General features: G+C 37.6%; 1 protein-coding gene, 1 long non-coding RNA gene and 1 pseudogene across 2 annotated transcripts; 2 read left to right on the top strand and 1 right to left on the bottom strand.

The window, feature by feature from the left end:
• Window positions 1-3393: 3393 nt before the first annotated feature.
• LOC117240303 lies at window positions 3394-4757 on the bottom strand. Its single transcript, XR_004494656.1, has 2 exons — window positions 4297-4757; window positions 3394-3544 (listed from the first exon to the last, which is right to left on the bottom strand). It is a non-coding gene; the product is annotated as an uncharacterized LOC117240303 (long non-coding RNA).
• A 90-nt stretch (window positions 4758-4847) lies between these two features.
• On the top strand, window positions 4848-8359 carry LOC117240304 (annotated as a pseudogene).
• An 8817-nt stretch (window positions 8360-17176) lies between these two features.
• LOC117240302 (adrenodoxin-like protein 2, mitochondrial) lies at window positions 17177-18956 on the top strand. The gene is made up of 4 exons (XM_033506284.1): window positions 17177-17566; window positions 17979-18091; window positions 18256-18388; window positions 18756-18956. Exons 1-4 carry the CDS (start codon window positions 17418-17420, stop codon window positions 18844-18846), a joined length of 486 nt encoding a protein of 161 aa, XP_033362175.1. The 5' UTR covers window positions 17177-17417; the 3' UTR covers window positions 18847-18956.
• Window positions 18957-20589: the final 1633 nt, after the last annotated feature.

Here is a 20589-nt window from a genome sequence, read left to right as displayed (position 1 = left end):
GCCGAGTGGGAGGCACGCGCGCCCACCACCCAGATGGAAAATAAAGGAGAGGAACGAAGACCTACTCCGGGCGGCTGCTATAGCAACAGCTTGGAGCTGGGAGGCCTCGACAACGACGACCGAAGCAGACGTGGAAGAGGAGGCCGAGAACCTCCGCCAAGCCATGACAGCAATCTGCGACGCATCCATGCCACGAGCCACCCCAGGCACGGTGCGAAGCAGAGCAGTTTACTGGTGGAACCCCGGCATCGCGGAACTGAGGACGAGATGTGGCCGGGCCCGAAGACAGTACCTAAGGGCCCGCCGCTGGCGACGACGCGACGAAGAAGAAGTCTCCTTGCGCTACCGGACGTGCCGCGCGCAACGGCGCTCGCTACAGAGGGAAATTAAAAAAGCGAAGGACCGTGCCTGGTCCGAACTGGTTGAGACAGTCGAGTCGGACCCATGGGGGAGGCCATACAGGACGGTGACACGGAAACTGCGCGCGAAGGGCCCCCTGATAACGGCGGAAATAGAACCTGCACTGCTGACGCGGATCACCGGAACGCTCTTTCCCCCACAAGAAAACAGAGCGGCGGAACGGCCACGGGAAACGCCACGACCGCTGGAATGGAGGGACGACTGGGAAGTCACAGAGGAGGAGATATGGGAGGCAACCAGAAGAATGACCGCCCGCAACGTGGCACCGGGCCCGGACGGAATCCCTGGCCGGATCTGGGGGGAAGGGATGGGGGTCATGGCCCCCAGACTCCGGCACCTCTTCACAAGATGCCTGAGGGAGGGAGTCTACCCCCGGGCGTGGCGGACAGCGAGGCTGGTCCTGCTCCATAAGGAGGGCCGACCGACGACCTCGCCGTCAGCGTACCGGCCGATATGCCTACTGGACGAGGCCGGCAAACTACTCGAGAGGGTAGTCGCCGCCCGCTTGGAACGACACATAGCGGGCCAAGTGCCAGGTTTGCACGAAAGCAAGTACGGCTTCCGGAAGGGGCGCTCGACGATTGACGCGGTCAGACGCGTACGAGCGATTGCGGAGGACATGGTCTCCCGGAAAGGCGTGGCGCTGGTGATATCCCTGGACATCGTCAACGCGTTCAACACCATGCCATGGGACAGGATAGTGACGGCCCTGGAGCACTTCGAGGTTCCCAACTACCTCGTCCGATTGATCCGGGCCTACCTCGACGACAGGTGGGTGTGTTACGCCAGTAAGGAAGGAGAGGAAAATTGATCCGTCGAGCGTGGCGTCCCGCAGGGCTCGGTGCTGGGCCCCATGCTATGGAACGTTGCGTACGACGAGCTACTACGATGCCCACTACCCCCAGGCGCGGCCATAGTATGCTATGCGGACGACACCCTAATCCTGGTCGAGGGTCGTGGCTGGCACGAGACGCTGCGCATTGGCGGAATCGCAACGGCCTGTGCGATCCGTGCCGTGAACGAACTGGGCCTGAGAGTCTCCCCCGCGAAGTCGGAGGCCACCTGGTTCTTTGACAGGAAGAGGCGAGGGACACCACCGCCCGGCCTATGCATAAACATGGCAGGTAAAACCGTCCGGGTGGGGTCACCGATGAAGTATCTGGGACTCACCATCGACAGCCAGTGGACGTTCGAGCCGCACTTCGACTCACTGATCCCGAAGGTGTCAGCGGCTGCCAATGCCCTGTGCGGCCTACTACCGAACATCGGCGGGGCCGGAGACGCGGTGCGCCGACTCTACGAGGGCGTCGTTCGGTCCCGAGTGATGTACGGGGCCCCAGTATGGGCGGACGACCTGATGGCAAGCCGTCGCAGCATCCTGCTCCTGAGAAGGCTGCACAGAGTGACCGCCATCAGAATCATTAGGGGATACTGGACGGTGTCTCACGCGTCGGCGTCCACCCTAGCCGCGTCCCCCCCGTGGGAGCTGCGGGCGCTGGCGCTCAAAAAGAGACCCGCCGGAGAGAATGGCACCCGGGAGAAGACCCCACCGAGCAGGCGGCTCCAAACGACACAGGAACCGCCGAGGAGGACACATGGAACCTGTGACGATCCCAACTGATCAACGGGAGAAGCGAACACCGAGGCGCGGATGCGGTCCTACCAAACTGGGAGGCATGGAGGAGCCGCCACGGCCTCCCACTCACATTCAGGATGACACAAGTACTCCCCGGACACGGCGTGTTCGGCGAGTTCCTGAAGAGAATAAGGCGAGAGACGACAGACATCTGCCACCACTGCGGAGAGGGCAGGGACACAGCGCAGCACACCCTGGAGCTCTGTCCGGCGTGGGAGCTGCCCCGCTACACCCGGCGGCACGCCATAGGAGAAACGTGGACCCCCTCAGCGATTGTGGAAGCGATGTTGAGAGGGTCACAGGAATACGAGGCCGTCCGCCTCTTCTGCGAGCGAGTTATGCTCGCGAAGGAGCGAGCGGAAAGGGAGAGAAAGAAAAACTCTCATCCCTGCAGGATAAGACGATGGAGAAGGATGGCAGTCAGACGACCCAGAGCCGCCCCGCCACCACCCCAACGGACTACGACCAGAAGAAGTGACAGCACTAGGAGCAACGACCTCCCCCTAACGCCCACTCAATAGCCGGCTCGAACAAGAGAACGCGAGAAGGGGATGCAACTGAAGTTAATTCATAAGAGGGTCCTGGAGCACCCCTGTCACGCGCATAAGATGGTCATCGTGGAGTTTTAGTCGGTAGGAGTCCGACACTACTCTGCTGTTACGCGATTATTGCAGCAGCGGAGTGTCCATGAGGATTTCTCCACGTACAAAAAAAAAAAGGCTACGTTCGCGGGTCGATCGAACACGTTCTGCGCCTTTCCTCGGCACCAGCGTCAAAACCACCCTCGACGAGCGCAACGCACTGGTGCACCTGCAATATTAACCACTGGTCTTTCCTTTTTCGCGCGATATTATATCAGCACCTATGATACCATTTCAAAGACCGCAATCAAAACATTAAATACCGCATTAAGGCCATACAATAATTCGCAATATTCATTCGTAAACGTTATTGTATATGTGCTTAATTAATCGTTATTATGTTTCGAAGGATTTAATACCTCATATTCCATAAGCAGATATATGGTTCATTTTCACCTCAAGTACGATATAATTTGTAACAAATATTTATAATTCACAATGTAAAATATTTATAATTCATTGGAAATATTATTCTATCACGGTATAGTGGTCAACTTTCACATAAATCACAAACATATGGTAGTCAGAAGCTATACTCACGACATGACAAATCATGATGATGTCATGAAAAATGGCGTCCGTCCATATATATTCAAACGCAACGAACAAGTTCGAACTTTTCGAGAATAAACGATTTGTTCGATAACATCTGGCGCGAGCTTCTCTTCCTTTAACGATAACAATTGACAACTAAAGCTCGAGAGGCTCGTAAGGATGAACAGCGACGAGTATCTAGAAGCTATGTACTCACCTGGGCAAGGAGACTCCAACACCAAGGACGTTGGAAGTTTCGAGAAGCGAAGATGGAACCTGAAGTAGCACGTCAGGTCAACTCTGGCAAAAACTGCTAAAGAAAGAAAAATCCAACTAATTTGTTTCCAACAATAAAATGAAATTAATTTGTTTCACAAATTATTAACTGGATATTATTCAAAAATTATTCAAAATTCGCTTGATTGATTCAGGGCCCGGGACACTTGGGTCATGCCATTTTGGTAATGGACGAAAATGGCAGAAGGAAGAACGACCGTTTTTTTTCATATTTCTCTTTCCCCGGGAAACGAAAGAATGCCCGAGCACCTTGTTTCATTTCTTCTCGACATCAATTTCAATCTTTTTAAACGAAATATAATCTGAACGATGAAAAGTTCATTCAAATAATGCTCCGCGCCAGACACTCACGAAAATTAAGAAGAAACACGGAAAATTCGCGAATAAAACGGATTTCTTTGTCCCAGTGAGATAATAAATCTCGTACACGTATTGGTTTTTAAAATCAATATATCCACCAATGTGCACGCGTTTAACAAGGGTGATGGAACGTGCCAAAAATCTCTCAAGAGGGTCTTGGCAACGGAAGAGTCGAAAATGTCACAATTATGAATGAAAAATTCGAATAGTTGCTGATTTTACAGTCGAAACCGATAAAGAACTCCAGATATTCCCCCAATTAATTTACAATAAATTCGCGAAAATGATCGATTGCTGACGTCATTGTATTCTAGAAAGATTGTAAAACGATAAGAATTTATTGAAAAAACTTATATTCGATGATAACACTTCTAATAAGAGTACTAAGAGGGGCGATTCTGTACTCACCTTCCTGCCTCGAAGTACCGAACGCAATTAACCGTCCGCCCAGGATGGAACCGTTCGGAACTTTTGTAAGTCACTGCACGGCCGCTGCTTATGGTGGAAATGTAATAGATATAAGTACAGAGCGCGTGAGCGAACTAAAAACGCGATAGAGAAGTAGAGAGAGGATGTTCCGTCCTTGTCTAATGACGCGCACTTGTACAGGAAATATATAACAGCGGTATACGAGCAGTGTCAGTGTCCACTAGTGTGCATGCCTGATTAAACAAGGACAGGAAGTATCTATACATGGTGTTCTCTTTCTATTTCCATGTTGCATCCATCTTACTATACAGTACACACACTCAGCTATTCTATCATTATATTTGTGCGTTGCTTATGTGTGAACCAAACATTTCCATGACAACAAATCGTTTGTCTCTTGTTTGATGCTCGGTTTTCAACAGGGTTGAAAGAATTTTTTAAGAGAAACGCAATGGACGGGTTGTTTTTAAAGTAATAAACGGAAATTCTCGTATCCATTGAGAAACGATAGGCGATTTGAAAGTGTCACTATGAACGGTGATTTATCGATGTAAGGTAGTATGAATAAGATATTTTATAATCTGCGAAAAAAGGTAAGGAATATTCTAGATTTTAGATTTTAGAATTTCCACGTCACAGACGAGTGTGTTTTGTTATTTGGTTTGTAATATTGCTGCAGTTCTCTTAATAGCTGTTCGTTTCATGCGATACTCGCATATAGTATCTATAACTTTTGCTTCTAACAATTTTTATAATTAGGCTGTATCAAATATTTTCAACGTTCGTGTTTCATGAAAAATCATGTGTAACTCGTTGAATTCGCAAATGTAACAAAAAATTCCATGAAAAACCTTATATTATTGTAATGAAAAAATAATTATATTAGGAGGAGAGTCGTATTTCGGAACGTCATCGGAACATATTATACCTTGTATGTGATTATTTGGAACACAATGGGTGAGTATATTATAATTAAAATATATTCCTAGTTCCAATTCTTTTGAATAGTGTCAGTGACCAATCGAAATAGAAATCAGTGGACATCATGGAAAGAGAAGGCGAAACCAAATTTGAAAATTCGACATCGGTAATTCAGTAGTTAAGAATAACTCAATCGATAATGTAGATTAACTAGTTATAAACAAATATATGAAGTATAAATTCAAATTATTCTTATCCATCTAAAAATTGGAAATTAAAAAGCAGAAGACAAGAAATTATCTTCGAGGATTTATATAGTAAATACATTCTTTTGCCTGTCTTACCTAGAGATAAAACAGTTGTTTGATGGTTATCTTATAGTGTTCAGTCATTGCGAAAAATATTTTTAATCAGTTAAAAACTATAATTAATTAAAAACTACATTTTTTTAGGTATATAGACGTTAGCGATGTATTATTCCGGGAAGCTCGTCTATCTCTCGAACATCGGGTTTGCGACAACATCGATTTGGAAATTATCGTTGCAGAGTATGAAAATTATTACAAGATGAAATTTCAAAAATATCCCATATAGTGTAAGAAAATAACTGGAAGGGAAATGACGAGGGAAGTGACAAATGCAAGCAAAACGTAAGAATTTATATTATTTAACGATATTAAACGGTATTCATCGTATTCAACGTATCGTATTCAACGTATCGTATTCAACGTATCGTATTACAATATGATCCAGTGTTTGTAGAAGTATTGAGACAAAAGCCAAATCTGTTAGTAAACAAGCGAGAAGTGAACCTGTGAAAGAGACGAATCTACAGCAGAAGATAACTGATGACAATACGAATCATATTAATCCCGCAATGACAGTGAAGTCAATATTCCCCAATGAGAGTGATGGACGTTCATCAGAAGAGCTATTTAACGTCCCAATGGAACAATCCATGCAATCGAAGATATTGAAATGCATTGAAAAGCTTTATTCAGATAATCCGGAATTACGAAAGATTGCTGAGGACATCTCATGCGTAAGTTATTTTCGATTAATATACGTATCGTAAAGCTTTTAAACGATAAAATTCCCGTCGATAAACCGTCCAACGTATATCGACGATGACGTGATTTCAGTAACGCTTCAAATATCAAATTACGTAACACTTACTTAATATAGAGAAGAAGCCATTTTATCTTTGTATCGTCACAGGAGATCATAGTAAACAAATTAAATGTACATTGGGATGACGTTATAGGCCTAGAGGAATGTAAAACCGCTGTTAAGGAGGCCGTTGTGTATCCCCTTAAGTATCATATCATTTTTGATGGCCCGTTTTCCCCCTGGAAAGGTATTTTGCTGTACGGCCCACCTGGTACATGTAGTTTGGTTCCTGGTGTCGGGTGCTTTCCTGAGATTTAGTATCTATACAGCGCCCGGGCAACCCTAGAAGCCATTTACGGAGTTGGGATACGCCCAACCAGCGCACTCGGTACACAGTACCGGTTACCTAATTTTTCGCCCGCAGGAGGCTCTTTCGTCTCAGGTCAAACGGGGCGCTTTCCGTCCCGCCTCGCCAAGGGGGGGGGGGGGGGGGGGGGGGGGGGGGGGGGGAATGGAAGGAATGGAATGGACAAACATTCCCGAAGGGATTCTATGCATGTGGATGTACCGCCACGTATCTGCCGCACGGTTTACCTGCACACCGTGCGGTCAGACCCAGATGAGACTCACGTAAGCGGGAGTTGAGGAAATGTACCTCGGCGGCTCTCCCGACGGTCTCACCCTTGGCATCAGGATCGTGGGTGCGCTACTACCCATAGGTTCCGTGGAGAAGACACAGTCTTGCACCACGGCATCCTTCCTTGCGGTGTACATAGAGGACTCACGTAAGCGGGACGCTTGTCCCGACGGTCCTCCCTGGCTGCGGGACCGTGGGTTTGCCAGCCCCCATAGACTCGCAAAAGCGAATCCTCCCTGCGGAGGGCCCACCTGGTACAGGTAAGATACTCGTATTCTTTTCATTTCTGTACGTGTTTACAAGAAATATACAAAACAGGGAAAACGAAGTTAGCGAAGGCAGTCGCGACAGAATGCCATTGCACCTTTTTTAACATAACTGCCAGCTCATTGGTCAGCAAATGGAGAGGCGATTCCGAGAAGTATATACGTGTAAGTTGCTTTGTCTATGTAAGTCTCTTTGTTCCTTTGTCTATGAAGGAGAGATTCTAGGTATAAAAAGATTTGATTTTATTTTTCGTCATTTATATATAAATGGAATAGTTGTTTGGAAAACGAAATGATATCATATTCGTGATGAGGCAATGAATTTAAGGAATTTCGAATATAATATTTAATGAATAATACATTTGTTAAACTGAACAGGTTTTATTTGAACTTGCCTATAGTTATTCGCCTACAATTATTTTTATCGACGAGATTGACTGGATCGCCACAAATAAAGGAGACTGTATATTGTCTGAACCCGCAAAGAGATTCAGATCAGAACTTCTTTCTAGATTGGATGGATTAGTGTCTAATGAGAATTCTAATGTAGTTCTTCTGGCTACAACTAATTCCCCTTGGTACGTATATCACGTTATTTCAATGTTTTCTAAGTATGTTATTGTGTTGTTTGAAGTATTCCTTCATTATTATTAGTATAATAGAACGATAATATTTATTGTAAATATGTTATTAGGGGCATTGATGCAGCTTTACTCAGGCGTCTCGAAAAGCAAATATACGTATCATAACCCAATGAAGTTGCTCGACTTGGTATATTCAAATTATACCTTAGCAACCACTTATTAGAAAATACAGATATTGTAAACCACATAGTAAAATGTACTGAAAGATATTCTTGTGCAGATATGAAATTGCTTTGTAAGCAAGCGTGGCTACTAGAAATAAGCCCGATATGGAGGAAACTTGAAAAGAAAGAAACACCTGTTACCACTTTGAAATATGAATTAAAAAGTTATGAAATATTAGCAAAATTGTTAAAAAAAATGTCACCTACAGTTATGCAAATAGATAAATGTGATACGTGGAACAAATAAATACGCAATCGTAAGGACAGATATTGAAAAATATAAATAAATGCATTATCGTTCGAGAAATCATTCGCATGTGTGTGCATGTGTGTGCGCGCACGCGCTATAGGCTAAGTTTAAAATGTTCGGTTGTATTATATCCTTGTATTATATATGGCGGAGATGAAAGGAAAACCGGAGCCTTCCCTTTGCAATTTTGAGGAAGCCTTCTAATGCTTTAGCCTAGATTTTATCATAATTGTAATTAAGCAATTGTCATTTGTAATTGTTTGATATTTGTGAAAGCGAAAGTGGGTTCGAGATGACAACTGGTCGCCGAACGTAGCCACGGTCACGGGATAAACGTTTTGCCTGACGAAGGTGTGGATCGGTTGTATTGTTCTCCCTAGAAATCACATAGAATTGTACTTTAGAGATGTCGATATAATGGGACACACGTTGTATTAGGAATCAATCTCCAGACAGAAACTGCCTAGCAACGGCGTTTGAATCTTTCTCGATGTTTCCAAAGAGTATACAACAAACTTTTGACAGAAATTGCCTAGCAACAACGATTGGAACCTTCTCGATGTTTCCAGCGAGCATATAACAAACAAATGCAGTCGTATAGCGAAAAAGATTTTCATCAGATATTCATTCGTGTGATCGCCTTGGAAAGTGATACATCGAGCAATTTACCGAGTGTCTTAGCAATCGTATTTTTTTGTGTTTAAAATTATTCTACGCATAGTAAAAAGTTATCCCGTTGACCGTGGATTCGTTTGAACCCAGGAACATTGTTAATAGCGTTAATTAAATTCATTATTCGTTAAATTTATTATTCGTAAAACATATTATTCGTTACTCTTATTATTCGTTAAACTTATTATTCTTTAATCTAATCATTAGTTAAACTTATCATTTGTTAATCTTATCATTCATTAAACTCAATATTCATAATATTTTGCAAAATCTTGTATATTCGCGTAAATATAATCTCTGTTTCGTAAAACAATGGCTAATTATTCGTTCCTCTTATTGTTCGTTAAACTTATTAATCTTTAATCTAATTATTAGTTAAACTTATCGTTTGTTAATCTTATTATTTATTAAACTCATTATTCATAATATTTTGTAAAATCTTGTTTATTCGTGTAAATATATTCTCTGTTTCGTAAAACAATGGCTAATTCAAACGAAGGATCATTACGCGCCTTAAATCCTAATGATAACCCGACATATATATGTGAGTGTATTTTATCAAAAATATGTTTTTTATGTTTTTTTATCTTAGTAATTATTTTTAAAAAAGTCTTAAAGTCTTATATGAAAATAAAGCTGTTCTTTATTTCAAATAATTGAAGTAAATAAATACAATGAGTTTTATATTTTATTATATCTTATATTATTGTTATATTGTTATTGAAAAAATTGATATAATCAACAGTTCTTCCTGTTCTCTTGATTGTTTCTTGCTCGTTTCAAACCATGATAATAACCTACAAAAGAAATAACATAGTCCATTGAAAATTTAATATACAATAAAATACTTATATGAAATAATTACCTGTGTAATATACCATGTAACCACTAATATACCATGACATCAACATACTTGAAAGTGCGTCTGTATCATTATCTGGTGATCTAGTACATTTTATTAAAATTTCGTATTTTTTTTCCAAATAAAATGTTAAACTTATTCCAAATTACTTATTAATATTAGAAGTATTCAGCATTCCATTAGAATTTTTAAATTGTACTTACTTGGCCATTAATTGTGGTGGTAAAGGAGGTGCAGGTGGCATTATATCAGTCATCGAATTGAAAGATGGTCCCGGTATGAAGTGATGTTTATACGCATTTGCTTCTTCAGAGTCACAATCCATTTTTCTACATTATATTTTTTCGAATTTACATTTGTAGAAAAATTAGTCTCACAAGTCTCATCGTTCTCTTCATTGAATTTCTCTTCCAAAGCTTTCTTTTGTTGTGCTATTTGACTTTGCAAACCTTCTGATTCTAAAAGAGAACTCAACTCGACTTTCTGTGTATTACCATAGCCTAAACACAGAGTAAAAGAAATTTTTGTCATTTAATAGAATGACTGAGTGCCATTCGGTTACTGTCCTTACAGGCAATGTATTAGAATTTCCCGTGCATAAATGTATATGTATAAATGTTTGCCTTGATATATGTAGTAATAATCACTCGTCTAATGAGGAGAATTACATTCCAAGCAGCTAATAACGAACAATAAGTAATATGCATGTTTATGGTTCATGACCCTATATCCCACGGGTCTCCCCATAGACATTGACAGGTACTCCTGCCCAGTTAAGGACCTGCTGAATGACACTGTGATAGACTATGCGAAAGCCTTTACTTCATATATATATGTATTTTTAGTACATTTCTTAATTGACATAACCATCATGCTAAAGGTATTACCTACAAATTTTACAACACACGTGCTGTTGAGGTTATTCGGTGTGTAAACAGAGAAAACACGTGGATAAATTGTAAGGTAGAAAATATATTTAAATAGAAGTGTAATAAGTAAAAATACAATTTGAGCTGGTCCAGATCCGCACGCTAGCTGTGTTACCTAATAACTGAAAAACCCCGAAGCCAACGTCGCCTGTCTACTGTTTATGGCCTGACTTCGTCGCAGTCTTTTGTCTACACGCTGTCGATGGCTTCAGTGCTTGAGAAAACTAAAAAAGACCAGATGTAGAGTTTTCTTAGAAGTGAACTTCAACACCCTCCCTAAAACTCTACATCCCTACAAACAATTATCTCAAATTTACAAATTATCTCTTAATATTTTCTAACTCTTGTCGTAAATATCTGAAAATTAATTTGTCAATGCCTTCTCAAGTACATTTGCCAGCCGCCTTTCTCTTTTCCATAGAAATTAATTTATTACACACAAAAAAAAAACTAGAAGACTAAACAGATCATGTAGAGTTTTTCCTCTTTTTTTTTGAGAAGTAATAATCACTTCGACACCCTCTCTAAAAACTCTACATGTTTACAAACAATTACATCTTAATATCTTTTTTACTTTTCAAACCTAATTTTTTCCTTAAATATTCAAATCTCGGTTTTGGCAACGCCTTTGTACATATATCTGCCAATTGCTCTTCGCTTGTTACATACGTTATATCAATTTCGCCTCTATTGTATAAATCTCGCAAGAAATGATATCTTACGTCAATATGCTTACTTCTTTGATGGAATTCTGGATTCTTAATTAATTTCACGGCACTAGTATTGTCTACACATAGCATATACTTAAGGATCTCTAATTTACATTCAAGAAATATTTTCTTTAGCCACATAATTTCTTTCGCTCCTGAGGCTGCACTGACATATTCAGCTTCGGTCGTAGATAGAGCTATACATTGTTGTCGCTTACATTGCCATGTGATGGCCGCATTCGCATACTTACATACAACGCCTGATGTCGACTTTTTTGTTTCTTTGTCGCCTGCATAGTCAGCGTCGCTAAAGGTTTCGAGACTGCCTGCTTTTGTATATAAGAGTCCCATGTCTGCGGTCCCTTTTATGTAGCGCAAAATTCGTTTGACTAATTTCCATTGATACTGGTTTGGATTCTCTAAGTGTCTCGCCGCTATATTTATTGCAAAACTAATATCTGGCCTACTTACGGTTTGTAAAAACATTAAGTTCCCTACGGCTTCTCTGTATGGTGCGTTACAATCATTATCGCCTATGTTACTTTCGTTCCAATTAGTCTCGATAGGTGTAGAAATACTGTTTGCCTCATTCATATTAAATTTTTCCAATATGTTTTCGATATACCTACTCTGATGAATGAATATTGAACCATCTTCTAACCTATTAATTTCAAGTTCAAGAAAACTCTTTACTTCTTTCGAACTCGTAATTTTGAATTCTTTATTTAAATCATCGAAGAATTTATCAATTAAAGATTCGTCTGAAGCTGCTACCAGTCCATCGTCTACGTATATGGTCATCAACATTAATTTGTCGTCTTTTGTATAAATATAAAAACAAGGATCTGCGTTAGTCTGATAAAATTTTAAGTTCGAGATAAATTTTGTGAAACGTTCCGTCCAACATCTTGGAGACTGCTTTAAGCCATATAGGCTTTTTAGCAATTTACAAACCCGATTTGTACCATCATCATAACCTTTAGGTTCTTTCATATAAATATCTTCTTTCAGACTTCCATATAAGAATGCGGTTTTAATGTCGAACTGTCCGAGGTGTAAATTATTTTTGGCTGCAATACTGAGCATTAATCTAATTGTGTCAAACCGAGCAACAGGACTATATGTTTCCTTATAATCTATGCCTTCTTTCTGTGAACACCCTTTTATTACAAGTCGCGCTTTGTATCGTTCCGAGTTGTCCGGATTTAGCTTTATCGTTAAAACCCACCTATTGCTAAGTACCTTCTGATCTTTAGGTTTTTCTACAAGTATCCACGTCTTATTTTCATGGTGCGATTTCATTTCATCATTCATAGCTGTTTCCCATAACTCTTTCTTTTCGGATCTCATCGCTTCATTAAAATCCATCGGTAATTTTTCCGCCACGTACGTTACTGGGTTACCATAAAAATCGGTTCGTTTGATCTTATCTCTATCTCTCAATTGTCTCACATTGTCGCTAGTTCCATGAGGTTGTTTTTCATGTTCACTCTCTGCACTTTCATACGTACATGCTCTATCGCTCTGCGCACTCACATCTTCGCGCTCGACAATTTTCGGTAAACTTAATTTTACGAATTTCGCATTTTCTAGTTCAGGCTTAAATATTACGTCACGGCTTAATATTACATTTTTTACTGTTGGCACGTACACTCGATACCCTCGTTCGTCATCTAAATAGCCTACCAAATATCCTTTGTTAGCCTTTTTGTCAAGTTTTGTCCTTTTCTCCGCAGGTATGTGAGCAAAGCACTCAGTACCGAAAACCCTAAACTTTTCTAAATTCGGCGGTTTCCCGTACCACAGTTCATATGGTGTTTTCTTATCTTGTCTTGTCGGCCCCGTCTTATTTATGACATGTACTGCTGTGTTCATGGCTTCGGCCCATAAGAACAGCGGTAGATTTGGTTTCGAATATAGCATCGACCGACCTGCCTCTACTATTGTTCTATTTTCCCTTTCTGCGACACCATTCTGTTCAGGAGTGTATGGGACGTTAATCGTGTGCCTAATTCCCTGACTTCTTAAAAATTCTTTGACTTCTTTATTTTGGAATTCTTTCCCTCCATCACTATGAATTTCTTTAATTTTATCCTTAAATTGATTTTCAACTTCTAGGCAAAAGGTTTTTAGTTTTTCAATTACTTCTGACTTACGTCGTAAGAAGTAAATCTTTGTGAATTTTGAAAAATCATCTTTAAATGTCAGAAAATACAGTTTCTTGCCTAATGACTCGACTTCCATAGGTCCACATACATCCGTATAAATAATTTCGCGAGGTTTAGTCGCCCGATTGATTTTCTCGTGAAAACTCGATCTATGCTGTTTCCCGTACGCGCAACCTTCACAGAAAAAGTTATTATCCTCTACAACTTTCATATTTGAATTCTTTAAGAATTCTTTAACATGTCTGATGTTCTGATGACATAGCCGTTCGTGCCATAACTGCAATGTGTCCGCGTTTGACTCCGCTCTATTGCTAAAATTACAAACTGACGGTATGATAACTCGCATATCTACTTTATACAAATTTCCGATAACAGAACCTCTTGCTATTATTTTCTGATTTTGTAAAAATATGCAATTGGTCCCTTCCTTTGAAATACAAAAATCTATGCCCCTTCTTGCGACAGATCTAATCGAAAACAGATTTCTTTTCATACCTGGTACGTATAGAACATCGTTCATTGTACATGTTACCCATTTGCCGTCCACAAAAGTCTCTACTCTGATTTTTCCTTTGCCGCACGCATCCATGAACGGACCATCGCCGATCTCTATCTTCACCGTGTTATCGAATTCTTCGAAAACGCTGAACCATTCCCGTCGTCCTGTCATGTGATCCGTAGCTCCTGAGTCGATTATCCAAACATCAGCGTTTGCCGTTTGTATCGCTGAGGTACTTCCTAATAGACCAATTCCGCTGTGATCCCGATTTTGGTTTCTAGGTTCCTGGTTGTCTCTATTGTTGCTTCTTCTGTTATTTTTAAAACAGTTTTTGCTGGTGTGGCCTTTCCTTTTGCATATAAAGCATCTAAAGCAATCCTTCTTTAGATGGCCAACTTTTCCACAGTTAAAGCAACTTGGTCCTTGTTTCTCGTATTCACGTTTACTTGACTGCTTCTGCTGTTCCCTTTTATAATTATTACCTTTTGTTACCAGTGCCACCGATGTTTCCTGGTCGTCTTTCTTCCATCTAATTTCTTCCGTCATCAGCCTGGTACTAAGCCTGTCTAAGGTCTTCTTTTCTTCTTCCACGGAATCCCACGCACTGTGAAAATGATCGAATTTGTTTGGTAACACCGATAAAATGCGTGTTATCAGCATTTTGTCGTCAATTTCACTCCCAAGGACTTTCATCTTCGCCGCTATGAGTTCCAACTTTGATAGGTTGTAAGAGACATTTTCAGATTCTTCCCATTTAAAATCGAAGCACTGCTTCTGGACCATATTTAAATTCTCATCCTCATGACTTCATGTCATATACTGTATTCAGCTTTTTCCACATTTCATGTGCTGTCGTGCAACATAAAAGAAGATCCAACGGTTTCTTTCCTACTGAGGTCACGATTAATTTTCTCGCTAATCGATCTGCTTTCAAAAATCTTCCACGAGCGATTTCTTTCTCCGCGCTGTTACCTGGATGACACAAATTCCCTTCACACACGTTGATCAGGTCGTCATCTTCCTCCAAAAGTGTACGCATAACAAAACGCCACTGGAGCCAATTTTCTTCGCCGCGTAACATCTCGACCTTCGCACTTGCTGATTCCATTTTAGCACTATCCCTTATTTTACTAAGCACAACACATTAACAATTTATTCATTTCACGTTGCTACCTTGCAATTTACAGCCCTGGGCCCATAACCTGTTGAGGTTATTCGGTGTGTAAACAGAGAAAACACGCGGATAAATTGTAAGGTAGAAAATATATTTAAATAGAAGTGTAATAAGTAAAAATACAATTTGAGCTGGTCCAGATCCGCACGCTAGCTGTGTTACCTAATAACTGAAAAACCCCGAAGCCAACGTCGCCTGTCTACTGTTTATGGCCTGACTTCGTCGCAGTCTTTTGTCTACACGCTGTCGATGGCTTCAGTGCTTGAGAAAACTAAAAAAGACCAGATGTAGAGTTTTCTTAGAAGTGGTAACCATTTCAACACGTGCCATTGTTTTCATAAATTTTTGATATTATAGCTTCATAAATTTCTCCATCCTCTGAGTATATTGCACGATAAGGTGCTCCTATGATCCATTTCTATAGAGAAAAGATGTGTATACAAATAAATATAAGTAAATAGCAAAATAAAATAATTTGCTTCTTAATCAATATATTTAATAATATTCTGTATCAAATTTGTAATATTCTATCAAAATCACAACCTTGTGTAATTTACTTGCGTGTTTAGGCTGCTTAAGATTTTGTAGGTTTTCTTTCGGTTGAGAATTTCCAACATCCATTCCCATTCGCTTGATAACTTCTTCTTTTGCTAAATTTATTGCTTTATCATATGCTTCTATTAATGCACTATCATCCCAAACATTATCATTGGCTGTGTCTGTATCCTTTTGAGATAGCAAATTATACGTTATTAATATTGATACAAGTATTTTATTATCAAACTATTGCAAATTATCATATATGTTATTTTTCAAAAATTGACCAAAAGGTAATGGATACTGTTAATTACTATTATGCTAAGATCTTGTACTAAAATAATGATAAAACCATTACGTTTCCATTACCATACATACGTTTCCATTTCCTCGTATAAAAAGAACATTCATATCATCTGCCATTTTAAAATAACATCATTTAAATATTGAATTTGCTTCTGAAATATTAATTTGTCTCATTTCTTTAACTCTAACACATTGTAAACAATGATGACATTATACCAACTATAATACTAAAAATCTATTCCCCATTCATTCGAAAGATTATTTTTTGAAGCAAGGTTAACATTGAATGTTCCCAAACTTCAATAACTGTATTTTACTTTCTTTACAATATCTAACAATATATTAGAATACTATAAAAAATATTGTATGCACAAGAAACTGTTTATAGCGAAATAGCAAAAGAATTAATCACATATTATAACTAAAACGAGATTGTTAAGTAGATTATATTATACTGCATATGCGTTAGTGTTTCAGCTGGTAAATATAGTTTTTATATCTGAAGATAAATAAGATTTAATTCTATAAAATTGCATAATGAATTATACATATATCTATTACTATTCGTATTTCCCCTTAGTTGTATGTTGTCAATAGCATCAATCACGAACATATAAATAAATATAGAAGAAACCGTTCGGCAATGGAAAGGGAAAAATGAACATGGAAGACAAGAAAGTTTTCTTCATGTTTAGCGTATGCGTGATACGCTTTGAATGTCTCAGATAAAGATAAAGATACTCTGCTCATTTCTATTTGTTCCGCAGAACGAGAAATTTGTTGTCTTTCATATTGGTTTTTACGATTCAATTTTTGGGCAGTTTTCCCTAGCGAGTGTCGGTCCCTGTTTGATATAACCAGACCGTAATTTATACAGATATGTATTATAGATATATATTTGTAAAACTGAAATCAGATGAAATAAATGTTGCCTGAGGTTTTAAACGTTTAATAAAAACAATATTTCATTTGGAAAAAATGTAAGATATGTAAAATTACACATTGATCATTTTGCTGGTCTTGTATCATAAAACGTGTGGCCCGAAGAGCACGTGTCCGGTAGAGATACGTCACTTGTGTTAGGAATCGTTTTATAACCTATCACAGTAAGGGAACGTCCCAGTATAGCAGCCGAAGAATGCCGTGGAAGTTTTTGTACAAAGTACAATTGATCTCCAATTGATATTTTCCGCAATACTTATCTGGTGTTCGGTCAGGGTGTCCCATACTCATGATATTTATGACAGTGGAATGGCGTTAGTAAATCAATTACAAAAATTTTCGAGATCAATTCTCGGTATTGCATCAAATTATTCAAAATATACAAGCAACACAACGTTGCCCTTTTTGCAGGCAACAAGAGGAATATCGACCACGCAACCACTTTCAGAAAAACAAGAGTAAGTGATACAAATTTTCTTGTGCTTTCCTTCTTTTTTTAATAGAATTTCAGTACTTACCTTCCAATATAAAATTGGTGTCAAAATAATAATGCTAATAATAATGTCTAAGAAATTTTTCTCTTTGTAGGAGTATAACATCTAGAAAAATAACATAGTATTAATAGAATAGTATTAATAAGAACAACATTGACAGTGAACAACTAAAAATATAACACTGTTATAAATATATGATATACGAATTTTATTTATGTATTATTAAGACAAGTATATCTTATTTTTAAATTATTTCTATTATCATAAGTGATACATATAATTAAGGTATAATTAAGAGAAGATTAATTGAAGAAACACAAAAAATAAAGAAAATTATATTGAGATAATTTTTATCTTTCATAAATATTATTTTCAGAGTAAATATAACGTTTGTTAAAGCAAGTGGAGAGAGAATCAAAGCAAAAGGGAAAGTTGGAGATACTATATTAGACATAGTAGTAAATAATGAAATTGATTTAGATGGATATGGTATGTTTTAAAGAAGCATAATTTACTTAATTTAAAATAAATAATTTTGAGGTAGAAAATATTTGAAAATTTTAATTTTTATCAAGTTTAATATTCTTATTATTTTTAACTTTTGATACTTTATTATATAAGTATGTTGTAATATTAAAATATAATTGATATAGGTGCTTGTGAAGGAACATTAACTTGTAGTACGTGCCATTTAATATTTTCGAAAGAAGTTTATGATGCACTTCCTGACAAACCAACAGATGAAGAATTAGACATGTTGGATTTAGCATATGAATTAACAGATACGTTAGTTCATAATAATCAGTATCAAATCATTCACATTATTAATTCTATTACCTTTTAATATTTTATAAAGTGAATTTTTCTATTTAAATTTATGTAAAAACAGGTTAGTATTGGGTACTTCGAAATCTGCATCTCAATGTAGAATTTCAAATCGCTATCTCTGAATACTACGAAACTGAAATTATAATAAATTTTCATAGTTTTTTATTTACGACCCTATAATCATTACAAATCTATGTTGGAATTAGCATATTTACAATGTTGATTTTCAAATGGATAAATAGAAATCTTATTGTGTATTAGTATTAATTTGTATAGCAATAAATATATTTATTGACATATTCAGTTATATAATATTTAATTTCAGGTCACGGCTAGGCTGTCAAATAGTAATGTCTAAGGAACTAGATGGAATTGAGGTAAGAGTTCCATCAACAATTAATGATGCAAGAGCATAACTGAAATTATCTATAGGTTTTTGAAAATTTGTATACAATGTTATACATCTCTTGTTAAAAAACCCTTGTTATAATTATTAAAATATTGGTATTAAAAAAATATAATAAAGAATCTTGTGTTTAAATGTGAAGCTATATATATATACATATGTTATAGTATAATTGCAATTTTGATATTTGTACATTGCCATTGTAAAAAGCCTATCCAATTATGAAGAAAATATATCTTTTATTTTTAATATACAGGGTGTCAATTTTAAAACGTTCATCTAAATTATTTTCGTTACTATTAAAGATAAGAAGAAATTACTAAGGAAGACTTAAATGGTTTTAAGATGTGTACTTGGTTATGATAAAAAAGACTCTTGTGGAATAAATTTTGCAACTTCTGAAAGATTAGATAAAAGCTTAGAACCTAAAAAATAATTTGAAATTAATTTCGTTTAGATATACTGTTTGATTTCTTAGCTATGGGCAAGTTTAAAAGATCATCAAACTCATGGTCAACAAAACAACAGAAATGTACATGCAATGCTTTTCCGTTTCACAACAAGTTATCTGACACTATCATCATTTTCGTGGCACATGCAACATTATCGATTCAGTATAGTAATGTTTTGGATTAAAACAAATGTCTCGACATTGGAGCAAAATATTTCAACCTTTAAGGACTAAAATTAAAACTTATGAGTTTGTTTATAATTTTAATAGATTTTATTAATATTGTGTTTACTGGTTTATTAATTACAAGAAAGTTTGTAAAAGACTGAAGTTTTACGTAAAAAGTACAAATATTCTTTCAACAAAATTAGTCAAATCACATCATTATTTATACATATTGTATATAAATAAAATATGCGGATATATTACTTTACCCTAGAATTAAAATTCAATAATATTGAAGAATCTTATTTATTCAGATTTTGTACATTATCGCTTCTAACCTCGGATAATAGAACAACAAATTAAATATTTTTAAACAAAAAAACTTTGTTCCTTTGTTTGATTTCCCTTGCTCGCGTTTCTTAACTACTTAGATATAAAATACTTACGTTTTCGAAAATTCATACTTCACAAGCTACTAAACGCTTTATCTGTTCAGAATAATTTATTGTTTTCTTAACTAGGTACATACCAAATACATCTATTAAGTTGGTATTTCTCATAATTACCAGTACATAAAGCTAAAACACTTTTGTACTATGCTTGTTATACATGGATCTAACAAATAATTTAACTTGTGTATTGTCGTTTGTATATTTTGTTACGTGTAAAATATTCTATTTCTACACTACTTACAAGTTCGATAAAGTGTACATTACACATCGTGAAATTTACATATTTTCACTTGGTTACCCTGCCCAATTCGAATATAATTCAGAACGTATGTGCTATATTTATATATTGTGCATTTGTTTTGTATATTATGTACACTGATCTGATCTTTGTAAACGCGAGTTTTACGATATTAATGAGAAATTTGCCAATTTAATGGAAGTTGTTAATTTTTTCTGGCACGTTTCACGTTAGCAGACATGTTTCTTAAGTTACAGTCGAAAAGTGTTTTTATGTAAAAGAATAGGAATGATCAAGTTATTTTAAGATGACAAGATATTTCACGTCTTCTATTTAAATATAGCGTTAAATTTTAATTCCGTCAATTCGTATATACTCATACATCGAATTTCCTTTTCTCATGTCATTTCTTTTCTTTCATTTCACATTTAATTACAAAGATAAAGT

The sequence above is a fragment of the Bombus vosnesenskii genome, unplaced genomic scaffold (assembly GCF_011952255.1).
Source record: "Bombus vosnesenskii isolate JDL3184/JDL3185 unplaced genomic scaffold, Bvos_JDL3184-5_v1.1 scf7180000014585, whole genome shotgun sequence".
Classification (NCBI taxonomy): Eukaryota; Metazoa; Arthropoda; class Insecta; order Hymenoptera; family Apidae; genus Bombus; species Bombus vosnesenskii.
Note: the sequence above shows the minus strand (reverse complement) of the source record. Positions and strands in the feature narration are given on the sequence as shown.

Excerpts from the sequence above, each read along its gene's own strand:
- LOC117240302 (XM_033506284.1), top strand. The coding sequence starts at position 17,418 with ATGGCGTTAGTAAATCAATTACAAAAATTTTCGAGATCAATTCTCGGT. Across the intron at positions 18,092-18,255 it reads AATTGATTTAGATGGATATG|GTGCTTGTGAAGGAACATTA; the intron begins GTATGTTTTAAA and ends TAATTGATATAG. Across the intron at positions 18,389-18,755 it reads GCATATGAATTAACAGATAC|GTCACGGCTAGGCTGTCAAA; the intron begins GTTAGTTCATAA and ends ATTTAATTTCAG.